At 39.1% G+C, this 24,396-nt stretch overlaps 1 protein-coding gene across 4 annotated transcripts in view; it reads right to left on the bottom strand.

The window, feature by feature from the left end:
• The window catches only part of MARCHF8 (membrane associated ring-CH-type finger 8), a 160,671-nt gene that overhangs the window by 47,318 nt on the left and 88,957 nt on the right, over nucleotides 1-24,396 (bottom strand). For 3 of the 4 annotated variants that reach the window (XM_037056708.1, XM_037056710.1, XM_037056707.1), the window contains one exon: nucleotides 15,599-15,778. In XM_037056708.1, the coding sequence (XP_036912603.1) occupies nucleotides 15,599-15,700 (102 nt within the window). In that variant the 5' untranslated portion in view covers nucleotides 15,701-15,778. Of the gene's footprint in view, nucleotides 1-15,598; nucleotides 15,779-24,396 lie in introns of those variants that run through there. The other variant, XM_037056709.1, reaches the window with a different exon arrangement.

Genomic DNA, 24,396 nt, shown 5'->3' with positions numbered 1-24,396 from the left:
TACAAAGTATCAATGAAACCAAGACTTGGTTTTTTTGAAAAGATAAATAATGCCAACAAACCTTTACTATATCCATTAAGAAAAAAAAAGAGAGAGGGCCCAAATAAACTAAATTGGAAATGAAAGGGCAAAAGTAACAACTGTCATGAAAGAAATACCAAGGACTGCAAGAAAAACTATGAACTATGCCAACAAATTGGACAACCTGGGTGAAATAGATAAATACTTACAAACATACAATCCTCCAAAACTAAATCAGGAAGAATCAAAAACCTGAATAGATCAATAGCAACTAATGAAATTAAAACAGTAATGAAAATACTCCCAGCAAACAAAAGTCCTGGACAGAATGGCTTCACAGACAATTTTACCAATGATTCAAAGAGGAACTAACACCTACCTTTCTCAAACTACTTCACAAAATTCAAGAGGAGAGAAGACTTCCAAGCTCTTTTTATAAGGCTAGCATTATCCTAATTCCAAAACCAGATAAAGACACAACAAAAAAAGAAAATTATAGGCCAATATCTCTGGTGAGCATAGAAGTTAAAATCCTCTACAAAATATTACCAAACTGAATTCAGCAATACGTTAAAAGGATCGATCATACACCACAATCAAATGGAATTTATTTCAGGGATGCTAGTTAACTACAATAACTACAAACAGATAAATGTGATTCATCACATAAAAATAAAAGATAAAAATCACACAATTATATGAATACATGCAGAAAAAGCATTTTATAAAATCCAGCACCCACTTATGATAAAAACTCTCAACTGGTAATAGAGAGATCACACATCAAAATAATAAAGACCATATATGAAAAACTTACAGCCAGCATCATATCCAATGAACAAAAGGGGAAAATATTTCCCATAAGATCAGGAACAAGACAGGGAGGTTCGTTTCACCACTCCTATTCAAATAGTGCCAGAAATCCTAACAGCAATCAGACAAGGAGAAGAATTCAAACGCATAAAAATTGGAAAGGAGGAGCTATAACTGTCATTATTTTCAAATTACATGATATTGTACATGGAATACCCTAAAGACTCCACCAAAAAACTACTAGATCTAATAAATGCATTCAGCAAAGTAGCAGGATATAAAATTAGTATTCAGAAATTGATGGCATATTTTTACACTAGTAATAAATTCTCAGAAAGAGAAATTAAGAAAAGATCAGAGGGGAGAGGGGAGGGAATTTCAGGGGAAGGGGGTAAGGATTTGAAGGAACTAGCATAAAGGACACATGGACAATAACAAAGGTGGGTAGAGACAGGAAGGAGGTGGGGAGGGCTGGGGGCAGTGGGCTGGGATGGAGGTAAAGGGCAGAAAACTGTACTTGAACAATAATTAAAATTAAATTAAAATTTTTTAAAAATTAAAAAAATCTTACTGCTGCAACCAAAAACATAAATACCTAAGGATAAATTTAACCGAGGAAGTAAAAGGCTTATACTCAGAAAATTTTAGGACACTGAAGAAATTTAAGAAGATACAAGTAAGTGGAAACACAGTCCATGCTCATGGACTAGAAAAATTAACATCATTAAAATGTCCATACTACCCAAAGCAATCTATAGTTTCAACGCAATACCTATCAAAATGGCAATGGGATATTTCACAGACTTAGAACAACTATTCTAAAACTTTATATGGAACCAGAAAAGTTCCCCCACACCCCAGCAAACGTGAGAAATTAGAAAAAAGGTGGAGGTATCAGGCTACCTGACATCAAACTATACTAAAGGCAATAGCAATCAAAATAATATGACCCTGCAATAAAAATAGGCATACAGATCAGTGGAATAAAATAGAGAGCCCAGGACTAAACCCACATCTGTATGGTCAATTAATATTTGATTAAAGAGAAAAGCTCATATAATGGGGTAATGACAGTCTCTTTAATAAATGGTGCTAAAAAATGGACAAATAATTTGAAAAATATGAAACTAAACCACTTCCTTACACCACATACAAGAACAAACTCAAAATTAATTAAAGACTTAAATGTATGACTTGAAACCATTAAAACCCTAGAAGAAAACACAGGCAGTAAAATATCTGACATTTCTCTTAGTGGTATTTTTTCTGACGTCTCCTCAGGCAAAGGAAAAACAAGAAAAAATAAACAAATGGGACTACATCAAACTAAAGAGTTTTTGCAAAGCAAAGAAAACCATCAAAACATTAAACAGATAATCTACTAAATGGCAGAAATATGTGCCCATGATACATGTAATAAAGGATTAATATTCAAAATCTATAAAGAACTCATGCTCCTTAACGGCAAAAAAATAAAGATCAAAAAAATGGGCAGAGACCTAAAATGGACACTTCTCCAGAGAGGACATACAGAAGGCCAATAAACATGAAAATATGCTCAATATCACTAATAGTCAAAGAAATGCAAATTAAAACCACAGTAAGAAATCTATTACCTCACACCTATCACAATGGCTATCATAAGAAATCCACAAATGACAAGTGTTAGTGGACACTTGTCCACTAACAGGATGTGGACAAAAGGTAACCCTTGTATACCACTAGTGGCAATGCAGACTGGTCCAGTCACTGTGGAAAACAGTATGGAAGGTCCTCAAAAAAATTAAAATGGATCTGTCTTATGACTTAGCCATTCCACTCCTATGTGTGTTACCAAAGAAACACAAAACAATAATACAAAAGAATTTACGCACCCCAATGCTCACTACAGCATTATTTATCACAGCCAAGCTATGGAAAGAACCAAGTGCCCCTTGACACATAAGTGGAGAAAAAAACTGTGGTGTATGTGAGGTCTGTCCAGAAGATATCCAGCTATATAATATGAAAAATAGGGACATTTATTAAAGATACAAGAAACACTATACCTAGGACAATGACACCTCAGTCCCCTTTAAGTAGGCACCATGGGACCTCACACAGTTTTCCCAATTGCCAACAGGTGCCCCACTGTATTTTTCTGAATCGCATCCATGATCTAAAATCTTTTCCCTTTCAAAGATGACTTTAGTTTTGGGAAAAGCAAGAAGTAACAAGGCACCAAATCTGGGCTTTAAGGGGACTGAGCCACCTGGATGATTTGATGTTTCACCAAAAAACTCTGCACAAGGCGTGATGTATGAGCAGGCATGTTGATGTGATGAAGTTGCCAATCACTGGCTGCCTACAGCTATGGCCTTCTGAATTACTTAAATGGCTCCCATGAAGGAATATTCAAGCTTAATGCAAAATCTGATGCAGATTCATTGGTCTGCTAACTCAGTCAATTTTAATGCAATTGACCACACAGTATATATGATCACTCAACAGCGTCTACAGCTCCCACTGACTAGTACAGTGAACTCTTCATCATTCACACATGCACATTTCAGTCAACAACTTGGCTGCCAGGTTACCTGGTCATGCAAACCATTCTCGTGATATTAACAATGGCTAAACTTTTCCTGGACAGACCTTGTACATAAAATGGAATATTAACTCAGCCATAGAAAAAATGAATGAAAATTTACCATTAGCAACAGCATAGATGAAACTAGAGTGTGCTATGCTCAGTGAAGTAAGTCAGAGAAAAACAAGTATCATATGATTTCACTGATATGTGGAATCTAATGAACAAAAAATGAACAAGCAAAATTGAAATAGACTCAAAGATACAAGAAGGGGAAGGTGGACTGGGGAACACTGGGTGAAAAAGGTGGGTGAAAAAGGTGGATTAAGAAGTACTAATTAGTAGTTACAAAATATTCATAGGACATATACAATAACATAAGGAATACAGTCAATAATATAATAACTAGATGTGGGGCCAAGTGGGTACTGGAAATATTGAGGGGAACACTTTCTGATTATATGACTATGTAACCACTATACCAAAAACTAATATCAAATAATATAAAATAACAGTGTAATTGAAAAAACAAAATAAAAAAAAAAGACAGTAGGCTCACTGGACAAAAATTTACCTTCCAAATCAATCCTGACACCACATTTCATACCCTTAGAAAAATATACCACTAGTTTTAGTGCTATGCTGGATGCTGCCAAAATCATTATGGGTCCTTCAAAAGCTCCTGTCACTTTCTCTTCCACTACCTGCCACCTCAACTTGGCCCCATAATTCCCAGAACTGTCACACCACAATGAGGTATTCAAATGATTCTCCACATTAAGGTGGGACAGGATGGTTTCTCTTCCCACTACGTATCAGTATTCTATGCATATAGGCGGTTAATGCTTCTTATTTAAACCCTGGTTAATGCTTCTTATTTAAACCTTAACAATACCATCACATACCTCAATTAAGATTTTATTGAATACCCACAACAACAATTTTGCATCAGGGTTTACATCAAAAAGATTCTCTCTTCCTGGTGTAAAACACGAGGACAATTTTTCTCTATTCCAAATAAGTATTAAAGGTCTCTCATATACATTCTAAGAAATTCCTACTATCTGGTGTCCAAATTTGAAACTACAATGAGTAAGAAACTAGCAGCCTTGAAATGGTACAAACCAAGGATAGGATATTTAAAAATTCATTTGTGTTAAGAAGAATTATAAGAAAAGACTATTAATTTAAATGAATCTTAACTGAAGACTTAAATGAAAATTAATAAAATATAGAAAAGATATTTTAAGGTATTCTTGTATCCCCTACATGTACAGAAAAAGCTCAAACACTGAAAACACTGCATCTGCTCATTTACTGATGGGCACTTAGGTTGTTTCAAGCACTTGGCTATCGTAAATTGTGCTGCTGTGAACATTAGGGCACATAGGTTCTTTTGGATTGGTGTTTCAGGTTCTTAGGGTATAATCCCAGCAGTGGAATTGCTGAGTCAACAGACAGTTCTATTTTCAGTTTTCTGAGGAAATTCCATGCTGTTTTCCACAGTGGCTGCACCAATCTGCTTGCCCATCAACAGTGCACTAAGGCCCCCTTTTCTCCACAACCTCTCCAACACTTGTTTGTTGATTTGTTAATGATGGTCATTCTGAGAAGTGTGAAATGGTATCTCATTGTGGTTTTAATTTACATTTTTTAATTGATTGTCTTCCTGAAGTGGAGTCATGTGAATTCTTTATATATTTTGGAGATCAAATGTCTGTCCAAGGTATAATTGGCACATATGTTTTCCCATGTAGTTGGTTCTCCTTTCATTTTAATGTCATTTTGCTTAGCCATGCAGAAGCTTTTTAATTTTATTAGATCCAATGTGTTTAAAGTTTCCTTTATGTCCCTTGCTTTAAGGGACGTATCAGTGAAGATGTTGCTGCGTGGAATGTATAAAATTTTCTTGGCAATGTTTTCCTCTAAGACTTTCATGGTGTCACAACTTAATATTTAAGTGTTTTATCCAACTTGAATTTACTTTTGTATATGGTGTAAGTTGGTGATCAAATATCATTTTTTTGCATGTAGCTGTCCAGTTCTCCCAACACCATTTGTGAAAGAGGTTATTTTTACTCCATTTTATGCTTCTTCTCCCTTTGTCAAATATTAATTGACCATAGAGACTTGGGTTTATTTCTAGGCTCTCTGTTTTGTTCCACTGGTCTATGTGTCTGTTTTTAATGCCAGTACCATGCTGTTTTGATGACAGTGGTCTTATAATAGTTTGATATCAGGTATGGCAATCCCCTGTTTTGTTGGGGTTTTTTCCTCAAAATTGCTGAGGCTGTTCTGGGTCATTTATGGTTCCAGATAAATTTCTGAAATGCTTGTTCTATATTTGTGACATGTGTCACTGGTATTTTAATAGGGATCGCATTGAATCTACAAATCACTTTGGGTAGTATGGCCATTTTGATGATGTTAATTCTTCCAATCCATGAGCATGGAACATGCTTCCATTTGTTTGTGTCTTCCTTAATTTCTTTCTTCAGTGCTATATGATTTTCTGGGAACAAGTTTTTTTACCTCTAGTAACCTTTAATCCTAGGTACTTTATTTTTCTTGTTGCTATATCAAATGGGATTTTCTTTCTGATTTCTATGCTGATACTTCATTGCTGGTGTACAAAAATGCCTTTGATTTCTGAATATTGACTTTGATTCTCAATGTTTTGCCAAATGCATTTACTAGGTCAAGCAGTTTTTTGATGAAGTCTATGGGATATTCTATGTACACTATCATGTCATCTGCAAACAATGAGAGTTTAACTTTCTCCTTTCCCATTCGAATGCCTTTTATTGCTTTTTGTTATTTGACTGCTATGGCTAGTACTTCCAGTACTATGTTGAACAGGAGTAGTGAAAGCGAGCATCCTTGTCTTGTTCTTGATCTTAGTTGGAAAACTCAAATTTTTTGCCCATTGAGTACGAAGTTGGCTGTAGGTCTCTAGTATATAGCCTTTATTATGTTGGGAATGCTCCCTCTATCCCCACTTTGCTGAGTCTTTCCATCAAAAATCAGTGCTATACCTTATCAAATGATTTTTCCACATCTGTTGATATGATCATGTGATTACTGTCTTGTGTTTTGCTTATGTGATGTATTATGTTTATTGATTTGAGAATATTGTACCATCCTTGCAACCCCAGGATGAATCCCACTTGACTATGGTCTATGATCTTTTTAACGCATTGCTAGATAGGGTTTTCCAATATTTTGTTGAGGATTTTAGCATCTATTGTTCATCAGAGATATTGGCCTGAAGTTATCTTTCTTTGTTATGTCTTTATTGGGTTTGGGGATTAGGATGATACTGGCTTCATGAAAACAGTTTAGGAGTCTTCCATCTTTTTAAGTTTTTTGGAGTAATCTGTGAAGGATGGAGTTTAGCTCTCCCTTAAATGGTTTGTAAAATTCTCCTTTGAAACTATCTGCTCCAGGGTTTTTGTGCATCGGAAGGTTTTTGATTACTGTATCAATTTCAACAGCTGTTATTGGTCTGTTCAGGCTTTCTGATTCTTCTTCAGGTTTAGAAGATTATTTTTCAAGAAATTTGTCCATTCCACCTAGGTTTTCAAATTTCTTGACATACAGTTCTTTAATTTCTTACAATCCTTTGTAATTCTGTGGTGTTAGTTGTAATCTCTCCTCTTTCATTTTTGATTGTGTTTATTTGGGTCCTCTCTCTCTTTTTTCTTGATGAGTCTGCTTAAAGGCTTCTGGATTTTTATCTTTTCAAAGAACCAGCTCCTGGATTTATTGATCCTTACAATTGTGCTTTTAGTCTCTATGTCATTTAATTCTGCTCTGATCTTGGTTATTTCCTTACTTTTATTTCCTTTGAACTGTCTTTGTTGTTGTACTTTGAATTCTTGTAGGTGTAGGATTAGGTTGTTTATTTTAAATATTTCTATCTTTTTTAGCTAGGCCTGTATTGCTATGAACTTCCCTTTCAGGACTGCCTTTGGCGTGTCTCGTAAGTTTTGGATTGTTGTGAGTTCATTTTCATTTGTTTCCGGAAACTTTTTTATTTCTTCCTTGATATCATTCTTGACCCATTCATTCTCTTTTTTCTTGTTTCTAGTATATTTTATTGATTATGTTATTACCATTGTCCCAATATTTCCCCCTTTGCCCCACTCTACTGAGTACCCCTATTCCCTCCAGCAATTTCACCCCCATAGTTTGTGTCAATGGGTAATGCATGTAAGTTCTTTGGCTTCTCCATTTCCTATACTATTCTTATTGTTCCCCTGTCAATTTAATCCCTGCACCACTGTTCCCCATTCTCCCCCTTTCTCCTCTCAGCTGAGAACCCTCCCATTCATTCTTTAGTACCATGCTATTAAATCTCCATGAGTTTGAGAGTTTTTGAGTTTTTACCTTGAGGTTAGTTGCTAGTTTCAGTCCCTTGTGGTAAAAGAAAATGCTTTCTATGATTTCAGTTTTCTCTAATTTCTTGAAACTTGTTTTGTGTCGTATCATGTGGTTTATGTTTGAAAATGTTCCATGTGCATTTGAGAAGAATGTGTATTTAGCTTCTTTGGGATGAAAGGCTCTATATACATCAGTTAAGTCCACTTCATCTAGGGCATTCTTCAACGCCACAATATCTTTGTTTATATTTTGTTTGGAAGATCTGTCCATTTTTGACAATGGGGTCTTAAAATCCCCTACTATAATTGTGTTGCTGTCAATATCTTTCTCAAAGTCCTCCAAGATTTTCCTTATTTATTTGGCTATGTTGGGTGCATATATATATATATATTCACAATGTTTATGTCTTCTTGGTGAATTCTTCCCTTGAATATTATGAAATGACCTTCTGAGTCTCTCTTTATGACACTTTTTTTGAAGTCTGTTTTTTCCAATAGAAGTATTGCTACCCCAGTTTTTTTTCCCCCTATCCATTTGCTTAGAAAATTTGTTTCCAGCCTTTCACTTTCAGTCTGTGTAGGTCTTTTGTTCTGAGGTGGGTCTCATAGGCAGCATATGTTTGGGTCCAACTTTCTTATCCATTCAGCTACTTATTGTCTTTCAATTGGGGCATTTAATCCATTTATGTTCAAGGTTATTACTGATAGGTAGTTATTCACTGCCATTTTTTCATACCTGTGTTCCTCTTTTTTTCACTGTTTTTCTTCCTGCTCTTAAAGCATCTTTTACACAGTTGGCTTGAAGGAGGTATATTCTTTGAAGCTTCTTTTGTCCAAGAAGCTCCTTATTTGGTCTTCCATTTTAACTGATAACCTTACTTGATAAAGTAGTCTTGGTTGCAGGCCTCTGGTTTTCATTACTTGGAATATTTCTTGCCATTCCCTTCTGACTTGGAGCATTTCCATTCAGAAATAAGCTGCTAGTGTTATCAGAGCTGCCTTGTATGTTATTTCCTATTTTTTCCTTGCTGCTTTTAAGATTCTCTCTTTGTGTTGAAATTCTGCCACTTTAATTATGATGTGTCTTGGAGTGGGCCTCTTTGGGTTCCTCTTGATTGGGACCCTCTGTGCTTCCTGGGATTGTGTGACTTTTTCTCTCATCAAATTAGAAAAGTTTTCCATCATTACTTTTTCAAATAGATTTTCTATCCATTGCTCTTCTTCTCCTTCTGGTTTCCCTGTTTTACAGATACTATTATGTTTCATGTTGTCCTCCATTTCCCTTAACCACTCTTCATTCTTTCTCTCTTTTCCTTTTCTTGCTCTTTCTGGCTGGTTTTTTTTTCCCGACATTGTCCTCCAACTCACTGATCCCACCTTCCGCTTCATCAATCCTGCTTGATTCCTTCTACTGTGCTCTTCAGTTGAGAAATTGTATCCTTCATTTCCTCTTGGCCCTTGTTGATAGTTTCTATTTCCTTTTTCATGTTGATATAGTTTGCAGTGAGTTCATTGTAGTTTCCCTGTAGTTTTGGTAATTCTCTTTGAGCCCATTCAGCTTCATTATAAATACTGCTTTGAACTCAGTATCTAATAGTTGGCTTGCCTCTATTTCATTTAGCATGCTTTCCCAGGCTTTTTCCTTTCCTCTCATTTGGGGATCATTTCTTTGTCTTCCCATTGTTTGTGAGACTCTTCTTGTAAGCTTCTGCTTTTTAAATTGATCTGCTCTGACTCCCTGGGTTTATGGTGTGAACTTCTATAGTAGAAGATCTGTGAGATTCAGTGGTGCTGTCTCCTTGATCTCCTGAGTTTGCTGACCTTGGGTTGTCATTTATGTTGGGTCTCTGTATGTCTTTGGGTTTTTATTGTTGTTGGGTCTTTCTTTGGTGGGGCCTTCCCTCCATCTGGTTAACTGAGGGAGGGTCACTCCACCCACAACATCTTGTATTCTGTTGTGCAGGTGAGGGCAGGTTGTGGTGAAGTCGGTTCCTCCATGTGTGAAAGGTTTTGAAGATTCTCTCTTGCTCCTGTTCAGTTGTTTGTTCCGAGGAATTTCTCCACGATTTAGTTGTATTTCCAGATAGCTCCTGGGTTGAGTTAGTGTGGCTTCCACTCCCTCCTTCACCTTCTTCTGTTGTTATCTGTTGGTGGCTCCTTTGTTGGTGGCTTCTTTCTTGCAGCAGGTATCCTGGTGTTCACAGCTTTCACCTGTTCTTTTTTGTGATCAGTTGGAGGGGGAAGGCAAAAGGGTTTAAGACAACGAAAGTGTATTGTATGGCATTTAAAGCACCAACCCCTAAAGGAGAGATGGGGGATCCTTTGGATATGTATAGTGTTAGCTGTGTTATTTCTCCCAACTAGCCACTTTTTAGAAAGGGTAGAAAGAAGGTACGACTCTTGTTGTGGGGGGAGGATTGTGAGTTGGATCTAGAAAGCAGTGAGCTTGTGTGGTCAGATTATGAGGTAAATTGAGAATAAAGGATAGAAAATAGGCATAGTATGTGAGAGAATAGAGTTAACAAACAGTAACAAAGTTCAGGAAATGGTGAAATGAGCTGTAATCTGGGAGGGGTGCTGTGTAGTATTTACAACTGTATGGAACAGAAATTATTTACAACAGTAATGGAGCAACAATCATATGAAGGAATCTGTGTGATCTGGATAACAAGAACAGGAAGTATAGGACCTAGAATAATGTGCTAATTAAACAAAAGTGAAGTGAAAGATGAAAAATTTAAAATACACTATGAAAGAGAGAGCAGGGGAAACCAGGCATCAATGCAGTTTAACAACCAAGTGAAGAAGACTAAACAGATAGAAGAGATATACAAAAATACTGATAAAAATAAAAGATGTAGGAATAATGAAAAAACAATAATAGAAACATACAATAACTTTTAAGTTCTCTGGAGTAGGAAAGTGAAATTTGTCTCACTGTCTCAGCTGTTTGGATGACCCCTCTTGGGTCTAACTGTGGACCTTTCACAGCTGCAGGTTTTATTGTCTCACTTGTGGGAATTAAGACAAAAGAAGGAAGGAAGAATGAAGGAATAAAAAAAGAAAGAAGAAAAAAAGAAAGAAATTAAAAGAAAAAAAATTCCTTTAAAAAAAAAGCCTCCTGCTGGCTTCAAATGGGCCAAGCCAGTTCTGCTGGTCTTCCTGGTCTTCTTGTCTGCAGCAAGGTGAGGGGGAATTGATTTCACTTTTCTCCCTTTCTGAGCAGCACTCACCCAGCCTCCAGCCCAGTTCTTCGGTTTGTTGCTAGGTCCCCAGTGCCCTGCTGTGCCCAGCGTAGTCTTTCAAGTCCACCAGTTGCACTGTCCTGGTTCACCAAGTAGGGGCAATTCACACACCACCTTCTCACTCTTCACTGTTCCTGATGCTAAGGACTCTCAGAGTCCCTTCAGGCTAGTTCAGTCTCCACACTCAGTGAAGTCTTTCTGAGGATTGCTGACTCCCTGATCCCTGCAGGTCTCTTCTGTGGGGGCATCTCTGTTTCCTCTTAGAGAGCCAGTGAAGGCCCTGCAGGGCAGGGTTGCCACAGTGGCTGCAACTGCAGATGCAGATACAGGCCTCCTCTGTTGCTTCTCCTGGGATGCAGGGGTTGGGTGCATGGTGCCTCTAGGTGGCAGGGTTAGGCTGCTCCCTCCCAGTGCTGAGGGCATGAGCACTCGGTCGGAGTCTGCTACTGTGGGAAGATGGGCATCTGCTGCTCCTGCAGGTTCAGATGCGCATTCCCCTCAAGGCTTCAGGTGTGAGAGCAGAGCCTTCAACCACAGGAGTGCCAAGTGGCTGGGCAAGGGTAGGGTGCAGGAGGCTACTAGGGCAGCTGCTACAGGAGGATTCCCCCAAAAGCCACTGAGTGCCTCTTTTTACTTTTTCTATTTGAAAAATTCCTCCTGCTCAAGCCTGCTGCTCCATAGAAGGGCCTGGCCTCCCACACAGCCCAATTCTCCAAGAATCCACCAACAAAGGAGCCACCAACAGATAACAACAGAAGAAGGTGAAGGAGGGAGTGGAAGCCACACTAACTCAACCCAGGAGCTATCTGGAAATACAACTAAATTGTGGAGAAATTCCTCAGAACAAACAACTGAACAGGAGCAGAGAGAATCCTCAAAACCTTTTACACATGGAGGAACTGGCTTCACCACAACCTGCCTTCACCTGCAGATGAGGGACTATCTGGGTCAGGATCCGTCACCACCCAATTCTCCCCATCTGGTGTCCACAGCCCGTGTGTTTGCCACTTCATGCTTATTTCTCCTCCCTGCAACTTCAAGCAACAAGGCGTCTCCCAGTGCCGCTCTAACCTTGTTTGACAGGGGAGGGAGCCACTGACCTGGCTTTCTCCCAAGAACCCTGAGGCAGACCCAGCCAGCACCAGAACTAGAGCTACAGCACACTGCACATGCTTGCTTTCTCTGTTATATATTAACTGATTATAAAGGTATGGATTATTTTTGGACTCTCTACTCTGCTCCACTGATCTATGTGTCTCTTGTTATGCCTGTACCATGCTGTTTTGATTACTATGGTCTTACAATATAACTTCATTTTAGGGAGAGAGTTTCCTCCAACTTTGTTCTTCTTTCTCAGGATTGTTGTTGCTATGGGGAGCCTTTTTGGTTCCATATAAACTTTTGAAATATTTTTTGTAGTTCTGTGAATATGTCATTGGAATTCTAGTAGGATTTGGATTGAATATTTAGATACCTTCAGGTAGTATCAACATTTTAATGATGTTAATTCTTCCTATCCATGAATATGGTACGTGTTCCCACTTATTTGTATCTTCTTCAATTTCTTTCTTAGTGTCTTATAATTTTCCCCAGTACAGGTCTTTTACATCCTTGGTTAGGTTTATTTTTTATAGCAATTGTGAATGGGATTGTTTTCTTAATTTCCTTTTCTGCTAGTTTGTTATTGGCATGTAAAAGTACAAATGATTTCTGCTTAGTAATCTTGTACCCTGCTACTTTGCTGTGTTAATTTCTTAGTTCTAGTAGTTTCGTGGTAGAATCTTTGGGGTTTTCTTTGTGCAGTATCATGTCATCTGCAAATAATGACAGTTTTACTTCTTCTTTTCTAATCTGGATGCCTTTTATTTCTTCTTCTTGTCTGAATGCTGTGGCTAGGACTTCCAGTGCTACATTGAATAAGAGGTGAAAGTGGATTCCTTGTCTTGTTCCCAATCTTAAGGGGAACACTTGTAGCTTTGCTAGTTGAGTATGATGCTGGCAGTGGGTTTGTCATGTATGGCCTTTATTATGGTTAGGTATGTTCCTGCATATCCCAATTTGCTGACAGTTTTTATCATAAATGGGTGCTGGATTTTATCAAATGCCTTTTCTGCATCTACTGATGTGATTATGTGGTTATTATCCTTCATTCTGTTTATGTGGTGTATCGCATTTATTGATTTGACAACATTGCACCGACCTTGAATTCCCGGAATAAATCCCTCTTGGTTATGGTGTATATGTCTGATGCACTGCTGAATTTGGTCTGCTAATTTATTGTTGAGGATTTTTCGCAACTATGTTCATCAGTGGTATTGGCCTATAATTTTCTTTTTGGTAGTGTCTCTCTCTGGCTTTGGAATTAGAATAATGCTAAAATAAGTTTTGGAGCCTTCCCTCCTCTAGAATTTTACTAAATTGTTTGAGAAAAAGAAGTGTTAGTTGTTCTCAAAATGTTTGGTAAAATACACCTGTGAAGCCATCTGGTCCAGGGCTTTCGTTTGTTGGGAGTTTTTTGATTACTGCTGCAATTTCAGTATGGTCTCTTTTCATAGTTTCTAAGTCTTTTTTCATGTTGTCAAGTATCCTTACAATCATTAAACTCTCTCTCTAGTCAATTGCCTGCCTCCATTTCATCTAGTTCTTCTGGAGAATTCTGTCATTCTTTCATATGAGGTCTGTTTCTTTGTCTTCCCATTTAGGCTGCTGCTTTGTACTTTCTGCCTTAGTTGTTAAACTAATAAGTGATATAGCTTTTTAAGCTGCAGTCAGCAGCCAGGTTTAAGTACCACAAGGTGGGTGACAGAGTAATTCCTGTGGGTGAGGCTTTTGTTTTCCCTCAGGCTGATGCCACTTGGAGAGGAGTGCTCTGCCTGAGCAAGATGGCTTATGCAGTATGGGGAATGACTCAGGGATCCTGGTGTCTGTCCCTTCAGACATCTCCTCAGATCTACCAACCCTAGATTCTCTTCAAGCATTTCTAGTCCAATATGCCCTCCCTCTGCCTGAACTCAGAGTAAGTGGCTACAAACAACAGTCTGCGCATTGGCTCTTTTTAAGAGGCTCTCTGCATCTTCAGCTGTCTCTCCCTGGCAGACAGAAATACTGCTGCTCTTCATAGCTGGATGTTATCTGGGCTCCTTTCTGGTTCTGGTGGGGCAGGTTGGAGAGCGAAGGTTGTGGGTTCCTCAGGGGGAACCCACAGCTACAGAAATGTCCCTCCAGCACTTTAGCTGCCACCCGTGGGAGCCAGACCTCTCATGCCTCCTCCACATTCCCCACCAATCTTCACTGTGATGAAGGCATTTCTTTTGTCTGTCTATATTTATAATGCTTCTCTCTAGCTAGTATTCAGTTGGTTATTCAGGATGCTTTCTCTACAATTTAATTGTTGATGTTTTCTTTTGAAAAGTAAAAATAAAATTAAAATTTAATTTAATGTAATTTAAAATCAAATAAACAATAAAAATTAAAAAGAATTAATTAAAAATAAATAATTAAAAATAATAAAATAAAATAAAATAAAATACCTTTACACAAATTGCTACTCAGCAAAATAGTTTTCCTGGCCTGTCACCTGTTTTTATAAACAAAGATTTATTGGAGCACAGTCATGTCCATTCATTTATATAGTTTCTTTGGCTTTTTTCATGCTACAATGGCAGAGGTGGGGAAATGCAATTATCTGCCCCACCAAGCCTAACTATTTATTATCTGACCCTTTAAATAAAAAATCTGCCAAACCTGACCTTACTAAATAATCCTCTAACTATTATCCATACTGTAGCTTGACTAAAAGTTTTAAGAACACAAATCTGATCATTCTTTTTCAGAGATAAACCCAAACCCCTTAAGGAAACTCCTCTAAATTTTCCAACTCCCACACTGCCACTATCCAATTCAACCTTTATGTGCCAGTTATTCTATTTTAATCTTTTCAAACTCACCTTCCTCAATTCTTTGGTCTTTCAGAATGTACTATGACCCCCAATTGGGATAACACCCTACTGTTCTCCCAACTAACCCCAGGTCCATTGCTCAGGTTTTCCATGGTAATGTTATTTTTCCAGGAAGCCATTCCTGATCCCTCAGGCTGGGATTACATGGTCCTGAATTTCGTCTATCAATGACATTGCTAAACTCTAATGCATAGTTCATTTTTAGAGCAAATCAAGAGTCATACAGGGCAGAGACAGGGTTTGTAATATAAACTATGATACTCCTACAGCCATTGGAGGCTAGTATATACAAGGTATTCATACATTTTTGTTGAAATAAATTTATCCTTTGCAACATAATTCTGAGAATCCAAAAAACTTCCTCAGTAATTCACCAGAAATAACCGGGTAGATTTAACCAATGAAGACAAATAAGTCATGCATAACCATGACAGAATTGATATTAAAATCTGAAACCCTAGGAACCCATAAAAAGATAGTATCTAAGCACACCTTGGGCTTTTTAGTATATCAGCAGAGAAAACCTTGATCTTTAGAACTTATCGTTTTAGATCATACTTAAAGAAAACAATAAAAATAAGGAAAGTAAAATAGGTATTCTCCCATTACCTGCTCTTCCTTCTCCTTTTCTTTGGTCTTACTTCTATAGAGTCTAGCAGAGGTGGCATCCTGGGATGGAATGGCCGAGACTGGATGCAGTGGCATGCTCATCACAGCCTCTTGTCTCCTTGTCGTCTTTACAGAAGACAATGTCCAGTGGGAGAGTCATTTTTGGCCATGGACTTAAAGCTGAGAGAGAAAGAAGACAAGCTGAGAGCTCTGAAGATAACTGAGCTAAAACACTTTTCATATTTCCAACAGTGAAATTAGGGGTTTATATTTAAATAACTTACAATGCCTGGCATAAATATTTGGTTTTCAAAAATTATAGAACATGAATGAATGTGAGGGAAATTGTAACATTTTTCTCAAGCGATAAAATGGCAGCACCTTTTAAGAGAAGCTGGCAGATCAGGTACGTGCAAAGGATAATTAGATATTAATTTTAAATTGACTACTTAGATTTTAAACACAGCAGTGTCATCCTTCATTATAAGAATATTTTTAGAATGAAACTTTTTTCTGAGTATGTACTCATCCTGATACAAGCAGTGATCTTTCCGTAAAACTGCTGCCCTTGAGTCCATATAATGGTAGGATTAAAGATTAAGAAGTCTAAAATAGCCCTGGCTGGTGTAGTTCAGTGGATTGAGCGAGGGCCTGCGACTCAGACGATCGTGGTTTGATTCTCAGTCAGGGCACATGCCTGGGTTGCAGGCCAGTTCCCTGCAGGCCAACTCCCAGCAGGGGACGCACGAAAGGCAACCATACATTGATGTTTCTCTCCCTCTCTCCTTCCCTTCCCCTCTAAAGATAAATAAATAAATAATCTTTTAAAAAAAGAAGTCTAAAATAAATTTAAGATACCTATGACCTATGCACAACCTTCTAAAAGTCTAGACTCTCTAGACCAGGTGTTGGCAAAATTTTCCTGTAAAGGACCAGATATGATGCTAAATATTTTAGGCATCATGGGTCACATTTGTTACAACTACTCACTTTTGCTGTTTTAGCATGAAAGAAGCCACAGAACGTATATAAACGAACATGAATGGTCATGTTCCAATGAAACCTGACTTTCAAAAACAAATGGTAGACTAGATTTGACCCATGGGCCTGCAGTTAACGTTTCCTCTAAAGAATTTTTCAGGGAAGATGAATGTCATAATTGACATTTCTGAGACCATGAAATGGCTGCCCTTAGTCAAAATAATAGTGTTTGAATCAGCTATATTCAATGATCCTTGGCACCCCAGCTTCTTTTTCTAATTTCCTCCTACATTCCTCCAAAGTGCCTAGTAATTGGAATGTATGTTTTCCCTCTTTCTTCCCCAGCCCCCACTGAGATGTATCAAACTCTTTACAAAACCAGTTAAACATAAATTATCCATATTATCCATAAGGGTCAATGTAGTCATATTTCATGCTGTTCAAATTTTAACAAAGGATAGACACCTTAAATGCCCCCCAAAATGAATCCCTAATTTGGGGAATTTCATTTGTTAACCATGTACTAGGGGTGGGATGGTAAGGGAGGGTAAACAGGGCCTGATAATCTAAGGTCATATCTGATAAGCAGCTGCTTCTTCCACTTCTCCCAAAACTCTGCTCTGGACCAAAGGTAGATGTTTGTGAGGCTGGTCCTACCTCTGACAGTGTTACTAACTCAGCTGAAGAGTAAAAGGACTCATAAAATGAATTTCCTTCACAAAACTCTGACCAACAAGCAACAGCAACACATAAGAAACTGAAAGGAACCAACACATATGAGAAAATGAGCTAAAACAATATACTGTTTTAGCCTTGGCTGAGTAGCTGAGTTGGTTAGAGCATCATCCTGATATCCCAGGTTGAGAGTTCAGGGCACATACAAGTATCAACCAATGAATGCATATATAAGTGGAACAACAAATTAATGTATTTTTTCTCTTTCTTCCCCCCTCCTCTCTCTAAGAATCAATAAATAAAAATTAAACTAAAGAGTATTCTGTTTTTAAAAATCTAGATTTATAATAGGTAGGTGACCACTGATAACTAAATACAGGAAAATAAAGTAGGTAGTATTACTGTCTACATGTCATAATAAATAATAAGTAAAATGTTAGCATTTAGATATTAAAGATCACCTACTATATTTCAAGCCTTTGATGAAGGGGGCACAAGCTGGCACACCATACACAAATGGTCTGAATATTTGTGTTCACATACACAAGACAAGAGGCATGTACATACTGCTGAGTTCTTAACCCTCTGGGAGATTGCAATAGTCAGTGGTAAGCAGTTTTTCATCACTAATGCATTAAAGTTCTCTCTCATAGATGACAAACTCCATGTGCCCTCTTGGAATACTTAGTCAAACTAACCAGGCCTAGATTCCCACCACATATCATGCCAATACCTGTCTTTGGTGCTTACTGCATAATCATCATTATTGTATCACTGCTACAAGACCATGATAAGCCTGGGGAGAACTATTTATGCCAGAGAATTACAAATGTGGAAGGACTTTTAATTTTCTGCAAATAAATTTTCTCCAGATTTTGCCCTGGCTGGTGTAGCTCAGTGGATTGAGTGCGGGCCTGCGAACCACACGATCGCGGTTCGATTCCCTGTCAGGGCACACGCCTGGGTTGCAGGCCTGTTCCCCGTTCCCGGCAGGGGGACGAATGAGAGGCAACCATACATTGATATTTCTCTCTCTCTCTCTCTCTCCTTCCCTTCCCCTCTAAGAAAAATAAATAAAATCTTTAAAAAAAATTTTTTCTCCAGATTTTAAAGACCTCCTTCCTTACAGCTCTGAGTAACAGACCTGAAAGCTTGCCTAAAGGAATCCCTCTCCTGTGCCAGGCATATTTCATATAAAAATGGTAACTTTTAAATCCAAACTAAAGAGGGATCCAAGATGTCTGCAGAGGAGGTACACTCTTGAGAAACTGGCTTTACAGCTAAATTACAGAAAATTAACCTGAATGACCAACTGAAGGACAAATGGTTTTATATCCAAGGATTTACAGAAGAAGCTACACGGAGATGGTAAGAAGGGTGGAGACACAAAGAGTACTGGTCCCTGCTCCCAGGCATGGCAGCTAAGAAGCAGGAAGGATATCCCAGCTGGGAAAGTCCTCCTGAGGAGCATGGGGTCTCAGTCCATTGGGATCCACAAACCAGAGCACCAGGGCCAGGAAGAAAAACCTGCATAGCCTCTGGCAGTAAAAATCAGTGGGGACTCTGTCTGCTGGGAAGAGGAAGGAGTCTGCTAGAATCCCAGGTGCTTTCCTAAAGGGCCAATGCATTGGAGCTCACACTTGGGCACTCACCCAGGACTCTGGTAGATGAAAAGTGATGCAGGGCATACAGAAGACATAAAGAGAAGATCTGGGTGGCCAGACTCCAGAGAGATTTGCAGGGTCAGCTGCTGAGGTCCCTTTCCCGAGTCCCTGTCCTACAGGATCAGGCTATTCTTACAGCACCAGCTTGTGGCAGTGTACTAACATGGTCCTCCAAACACTAGAGACATCACCATGCCAAGGTCAAATCCAGCAGAAAGGACTGCTGGCTGTACCCAAAAGAAACCCGAGGTGTGCTTATTTTCTGGAGAAACTATTGGTTTGGCCACAAAGTCTGTTTTGTTTTTTTCCAGATTATAAAAGACACATTCTTTTCATTTTCACTAATAACTTTATTGATTTGGATATTTTGAGTACGTTGGCTATCTCCCGCTAATCGCTTTTAGTGGGTAGAGGCCAGGGGTGCTGCTAAATATCTTCTGCTGGACAACACAGCCCCATAGCAAAGAATTATTTGGCAAACATGAAAATAGTACCAAGAGACTTTGCAAACCACATACAAGTCACAGCATCTTCTTCATACACTGTACAAATCTTTTTGAGTTTCAGATGCATTTTTACCATTTTTGAAATAGTAAGGAATAATACACCAAAAATATTGCATATTTTCTTCCTTCTTCAATATTAAAGTGGCTATACAACAATTCACCAATTTTGACACTTTTTAAAAAATGTATGCTGATATTAGAGCTGTCACATTACAATCTAACAAAATAGTTTCAAATGAAGTTAAAGACAACTAAGCACTACTAGAGCCATTGTATAGGAAAAAAACTAAACAAACTTTTTGGCCAACCCAATATATGCAGACTCTCAAGATAGTCATTGAGCTGTGTGCCTTTGGAGGGGGGCCAACCTCCCCCACTCTTGGAGGTTTGATAGGTGCCACCTCCAATAGAAGACTCCCTTGTCAGGGTGTCTCTGGCAGTGTATTTAAAGGACAGGTGTGGAGCTTGCTCTTCTCCAATGGGCCTACACCACCCCAATGGGGGGCTGCCTTGATCTTTTTTCCCCAAGTCCTGGTGGCCCAGTCCTGCTGGGCTCAGCTCCATGGAGGTAAGGAGGAATAGCTCAGAGCATGACCTCCTCAGGTCACTGATGGGAGCATCAATGTTTCTGACAACATAGCTGCAAAGCTAGGTAGAGATAAGCAGTCCCCCCTACTCCCAAGGGCTCTCACCATCCCTATTGGAGGGCTGCCTTGATGTGTTTCTTTGTCCTCCTGGACAAAGTTCTGGCAGAGAAAAGGGAGCACAGCACAGAGCCAACACCTTCAGACTGTGGCTCCAGCAAGATCTCTGATGGCAGCATGGCTGTGGAGCTACTGGAAAGTGTAAAGCTTGCTCCCATCATGTGGGCCCATGCCACCCCCAACAAAACACTGACTTTGAAATAGTTTTGTAATTGCTGCTGGCCCCATCCTGCCGAGCTCAGTTATGCAGAAGAGAAGGGAACAACCAATCCTCAGAGAGAAGACCTTTGGACATGTATCCCTCAGAAGCTCCAGTCTAGGGCACAAGCTGGCATGACTACAGAGCTAAAGGGAAGAGTGTAGTTCGCCCCCTCCAGTGGCACAGCTGGTGCCACCAACAAGGGAAGGCTTTCTTAAACTGTTTCCTACATTCTGGTGGCCCCATCCAACCAAACTTGCTCCTGCGGTGGTGACAGGTGGTTGCACCCAACTTGAACCTGTGAAATATGCCTGTGGCATATGAAATTCCTCCTGGGAGAACTAGAGTTGGAGGCTCTAGTAGAAAATGACTAGCAGGGGCCACATGAGGGCCTGACTATACTGGACCTAAGTATGGGACAAACTAGTACCATTCTCCCAACCTGGTCACCCAGTCCTACAGAGCTTGAACCATGTGGAAGGGTCAGTGGGGCATGGTTAGCTTTGCACCCACACTTCAGCATTTCTTCATAAGACTCTGAAAGTACAGGCAACCTGAGGAAAACCCAAAGTACCCAACAGGTGAGCGCCAATCTCAGAAAGCCTTGGATTCTTATTGATCTGCCCCCAGCTCAGAACTCCAGGAAGCTGATCCTGATACACAGCCAAACTCCTCCCATGCACACCCTGGGCCAGCAGACAGAGCTACAAACAGGGAATAGTGTGATACTTCCAGACATATATCCCAAGGCTGGTTACACACAACATTTGACATCGACCTATAGCACACCTCTGGTCAAGAAGACCTAGGACCAACATAAACAGTGATGGGCTTCAAACCACACCAGAACTCGACCCAACTAGCCACAAAAATTGCACAGCCAAAGAGGGACTCTGGTAGAGATCAGACCCTGCAGGGAGCAACATTGCCTCAGGGGACAGCCCCTGAACAGCGAATCATACATGGTGAACCAGGTCTATCCTTATAGTTGGCCGGCCTAAGTGTTAACTCTGCCCAGGAATGAGCCAACAGCATTCATGACTCAACTACAACAGTAGAGGACACATAACTCACACAAGAATCATGTCTAAGTACCTCACTTAGGTGATCTAGAAGACTGCACTGATAAGCCCAACAAAGCACTTACACAAGAAAGCCCTCATAACAAATTTGGGAGTTGTAGCAATCAACCTAACAGAGACAAACACAAAATGGCATATGAAATAAGGATAAAAAGTAACATAACCAAAATAACAAGTGAAATCCCTAGAAAAATAATTAAGTGAAATGAGAGCAACCAAAATACCAGAGGCAGAGATATAAACTATAATCATAGGGATGCTCAAGGACCTTGGGGGAAGAATTATAATCTCTGAGAACTTAAACAAGGAGATGGTAAGCATTGAAAGAGGACATGAAAACAAAAACTAACAAAAAAATCCAGACAGAAATGAAAAAAATAATAACTGAAATAGAGACTTCTGGCTAAGATGTAGCATACGTAGATACACTTTGCCTCCTTGCACAAACAAAAGAAGGACAACAAATTTAAAAACAAAAAATAACCGGAGCTGCCAAAAAATCAAACAGTATGGAAGCTCAACAACCAAGAAGTTAAAGAAACATTCATCCCGACCCAGTAGAAGGGGCAGAGATGGGCAGCCAGGGTGGTGAGGACTCACAGCAATATGGTAGCTGGAGGACCAGGCAGCAGCTGGTGGACCATGGAAGGCAGGAGCTGGCAGAGCAGTTATTTCCATACTTGTGAGCAGATACACCAGGAGGAACAACTGGGGAGCAAAACAGACCACACAACCCAGGGTTCCAGAGCAGGGAAATAAAGCTTCAAAACTCCTCACTATAAAAAATCTATGGGGGTTGAGGCTGCAGGAGAAACTCCCACCCTCACAAGAGAGTTTATAGGAGAGAACCATGAGGTCCTAGAATGTACACAAATCCACCCACCAGAAATCAGCACGAGAAGAGCCCAATTTGCTTGTGCTTAGCAGGTGAAGTGACTGAAAACCGACAAGAACCAAGCAAGCAGCACTGTTCCCTCTAGGATACCTCCCCCCATATAGTGCCACAACACAGCAACATGGCTTGTCCCGCCCTGGTGAATACCTATGGCTCCACCCCTTACTATGTAACATGCCTGCCAAGACAAAAATATATGCCCAAATGAAAGAACAGATCAAAGCTCCAGAAAAAATATAACTAAGTGATGAAGAGATAGCCAACCAATCACATGCAGAGATCAAACCACTGATAATCAAGATGCTCACAAAAATTGTTTTGAGTATGGCCGCAAAATAGAGAAAAAAGCAAAGGCTATGAGAAGTGAAATAAAGGAAAATGTACAGGGAACCAACAGTGACAGAAAGAAAACCAGGACTCAAATCAACCGTTTGGAGCAGAAGGAAAAAATAAACATTCAACCAGAGAAAACTGAAGAAACAAGAATTCAATAAAATGAGGAAAACATTCATGACAACTTTATACATCCTAACATTCAAATCATAGGGGTGCCAGAAGCTGAAGAGGAAGAGCAAGATATTGTAATGTTATCTGAAAATATAATGAAGGAGAACTTCCCCAATCTGGCAAAGGAAATAGAGTTCTGGGGAACAGGAAGCTCAGTGAGTCCCAAAGAAGTTGGACACACGGAAGCACACACAAAGGCATATCATAATTACATTACCCAAGATTAAACATGAGGAGAGAATCTTAAAAGAGGAAACAGAAAAGTTACCTATAAAGGAGTTCCCATAACATTATCAACTGATTTCTCAAAAGAAACCTTACAGGGAAGAAGGGGCTGGCAAGAACTATTCAAAGTCATAAAAGGCAAGGACCTACATCCAATATTACTCTATCCAGCAAAGCTTTCATTTAGAATGAAATGGCAGATAAAGCTTCCCAGACAAGGTCAAGTTAAAAGAGTTCGTAATCACCAACCTCTTATTGTATGAAGTATTAAAGAAACTTATGTAAGATAAAGAAGATGAACAAAAATATGAACAATAAAATGACAACAAACTCTCACCTATCAACAACTGAAATTAAAATAATAAAAACAAAAATGAACTAAGCAAACACCTAAAACAGGAATAGATTCATAGAAAAAGAGATTACATAGGGGATTATCAACTGGGAGAGAGGGGGGGAGAATAGTGCAAAAGGTATAAAAGAATAAGAATGATAAAAGGTAGGTACAAAATAGATGGGGGGAAGGCGCATTAAGAATAGTATGGGAAATGGAGAAGCCACAGAACTTGTATTTATGACCCATGGAATGAGCTAAGATGGGGGGATGATGGTGGGAGGGGTAGGTACAGGGCAGAAGGGAATAAAGGGGAGAAAAAATGGGACAACTGTAATAGCATAACCAATAAAATATATTTTAAAAAATAAATGAAGTAAAGAATACACTAAAAAAAACCCCAGCAAGTTATATGAAGCAAAGGATCAAATCAGCAATTTATAGAACAAGACAGCAGTAAGCCCTGAAGCAGAGTATCAAAATAAAAAAAGCATTTTAACAAATGAGGGAATCCAAGGCGTTCTGGGAAAACAACAAGCATAATAACGTACACATAATAAAGGTTCTAAAACCAGAAGAGTGACCAAGGAATAGTGAGCCTGATTGAAAAAATAACAGCTGAAACTTCTCTAACCTGGTGAAGAAAGAAAATACAAGTTCAGGAAGCACAGAGTACCAATCAATACAAACCCAAAGGGCCCACACCAAGCCACATCATATTAAAATGCCGAAGGTTAAAGATAAAGAATCTGAAAGGCAGCAAGAGAAAAGCAATTACTTAAAAGAAGCTCCCAAAAGGTTCTCTGCTGCTTTGTCAAAAGAAACACTTTAGGCAAGAAGGCATATGCATGAAATATTCTAATATGCATGAAATATTCTAAGTGATCAAAAGCAAGGACCTAAAACCAAGACTGCTCTATTCAGCAAAGATTTCATTTAGAATTTAAGGCAAAACAGAGAGACCCTACAGCTGGGACTTCATCTACCACGCATTCATGAGGCAAGATGGCAGAGGAATAAAAGGAA

Source organism: Sturnira hondurensis, unplaced genomic scaffold (genome assembly GCF_014824575.4).
Source record: "Sturnira hondurensis isolate 20B ecotype Veracruz unplaced genomic scaffold, ASM1482457v3 Scaffold0009125, whole genome shotgun sequence".
Classification (NCBI taxonomy): Eukaryota; Metazoa; Chordata; class Mammalia; order Chiroptera; family Phyllostomidae; genus Sturnira; species Sturnira hondurensis.
The sequence above is the reverse complement of the archived record's forward strand: the minus strand, read 5'-3'. Positions and strand labels throughout refer to the sequence as shown.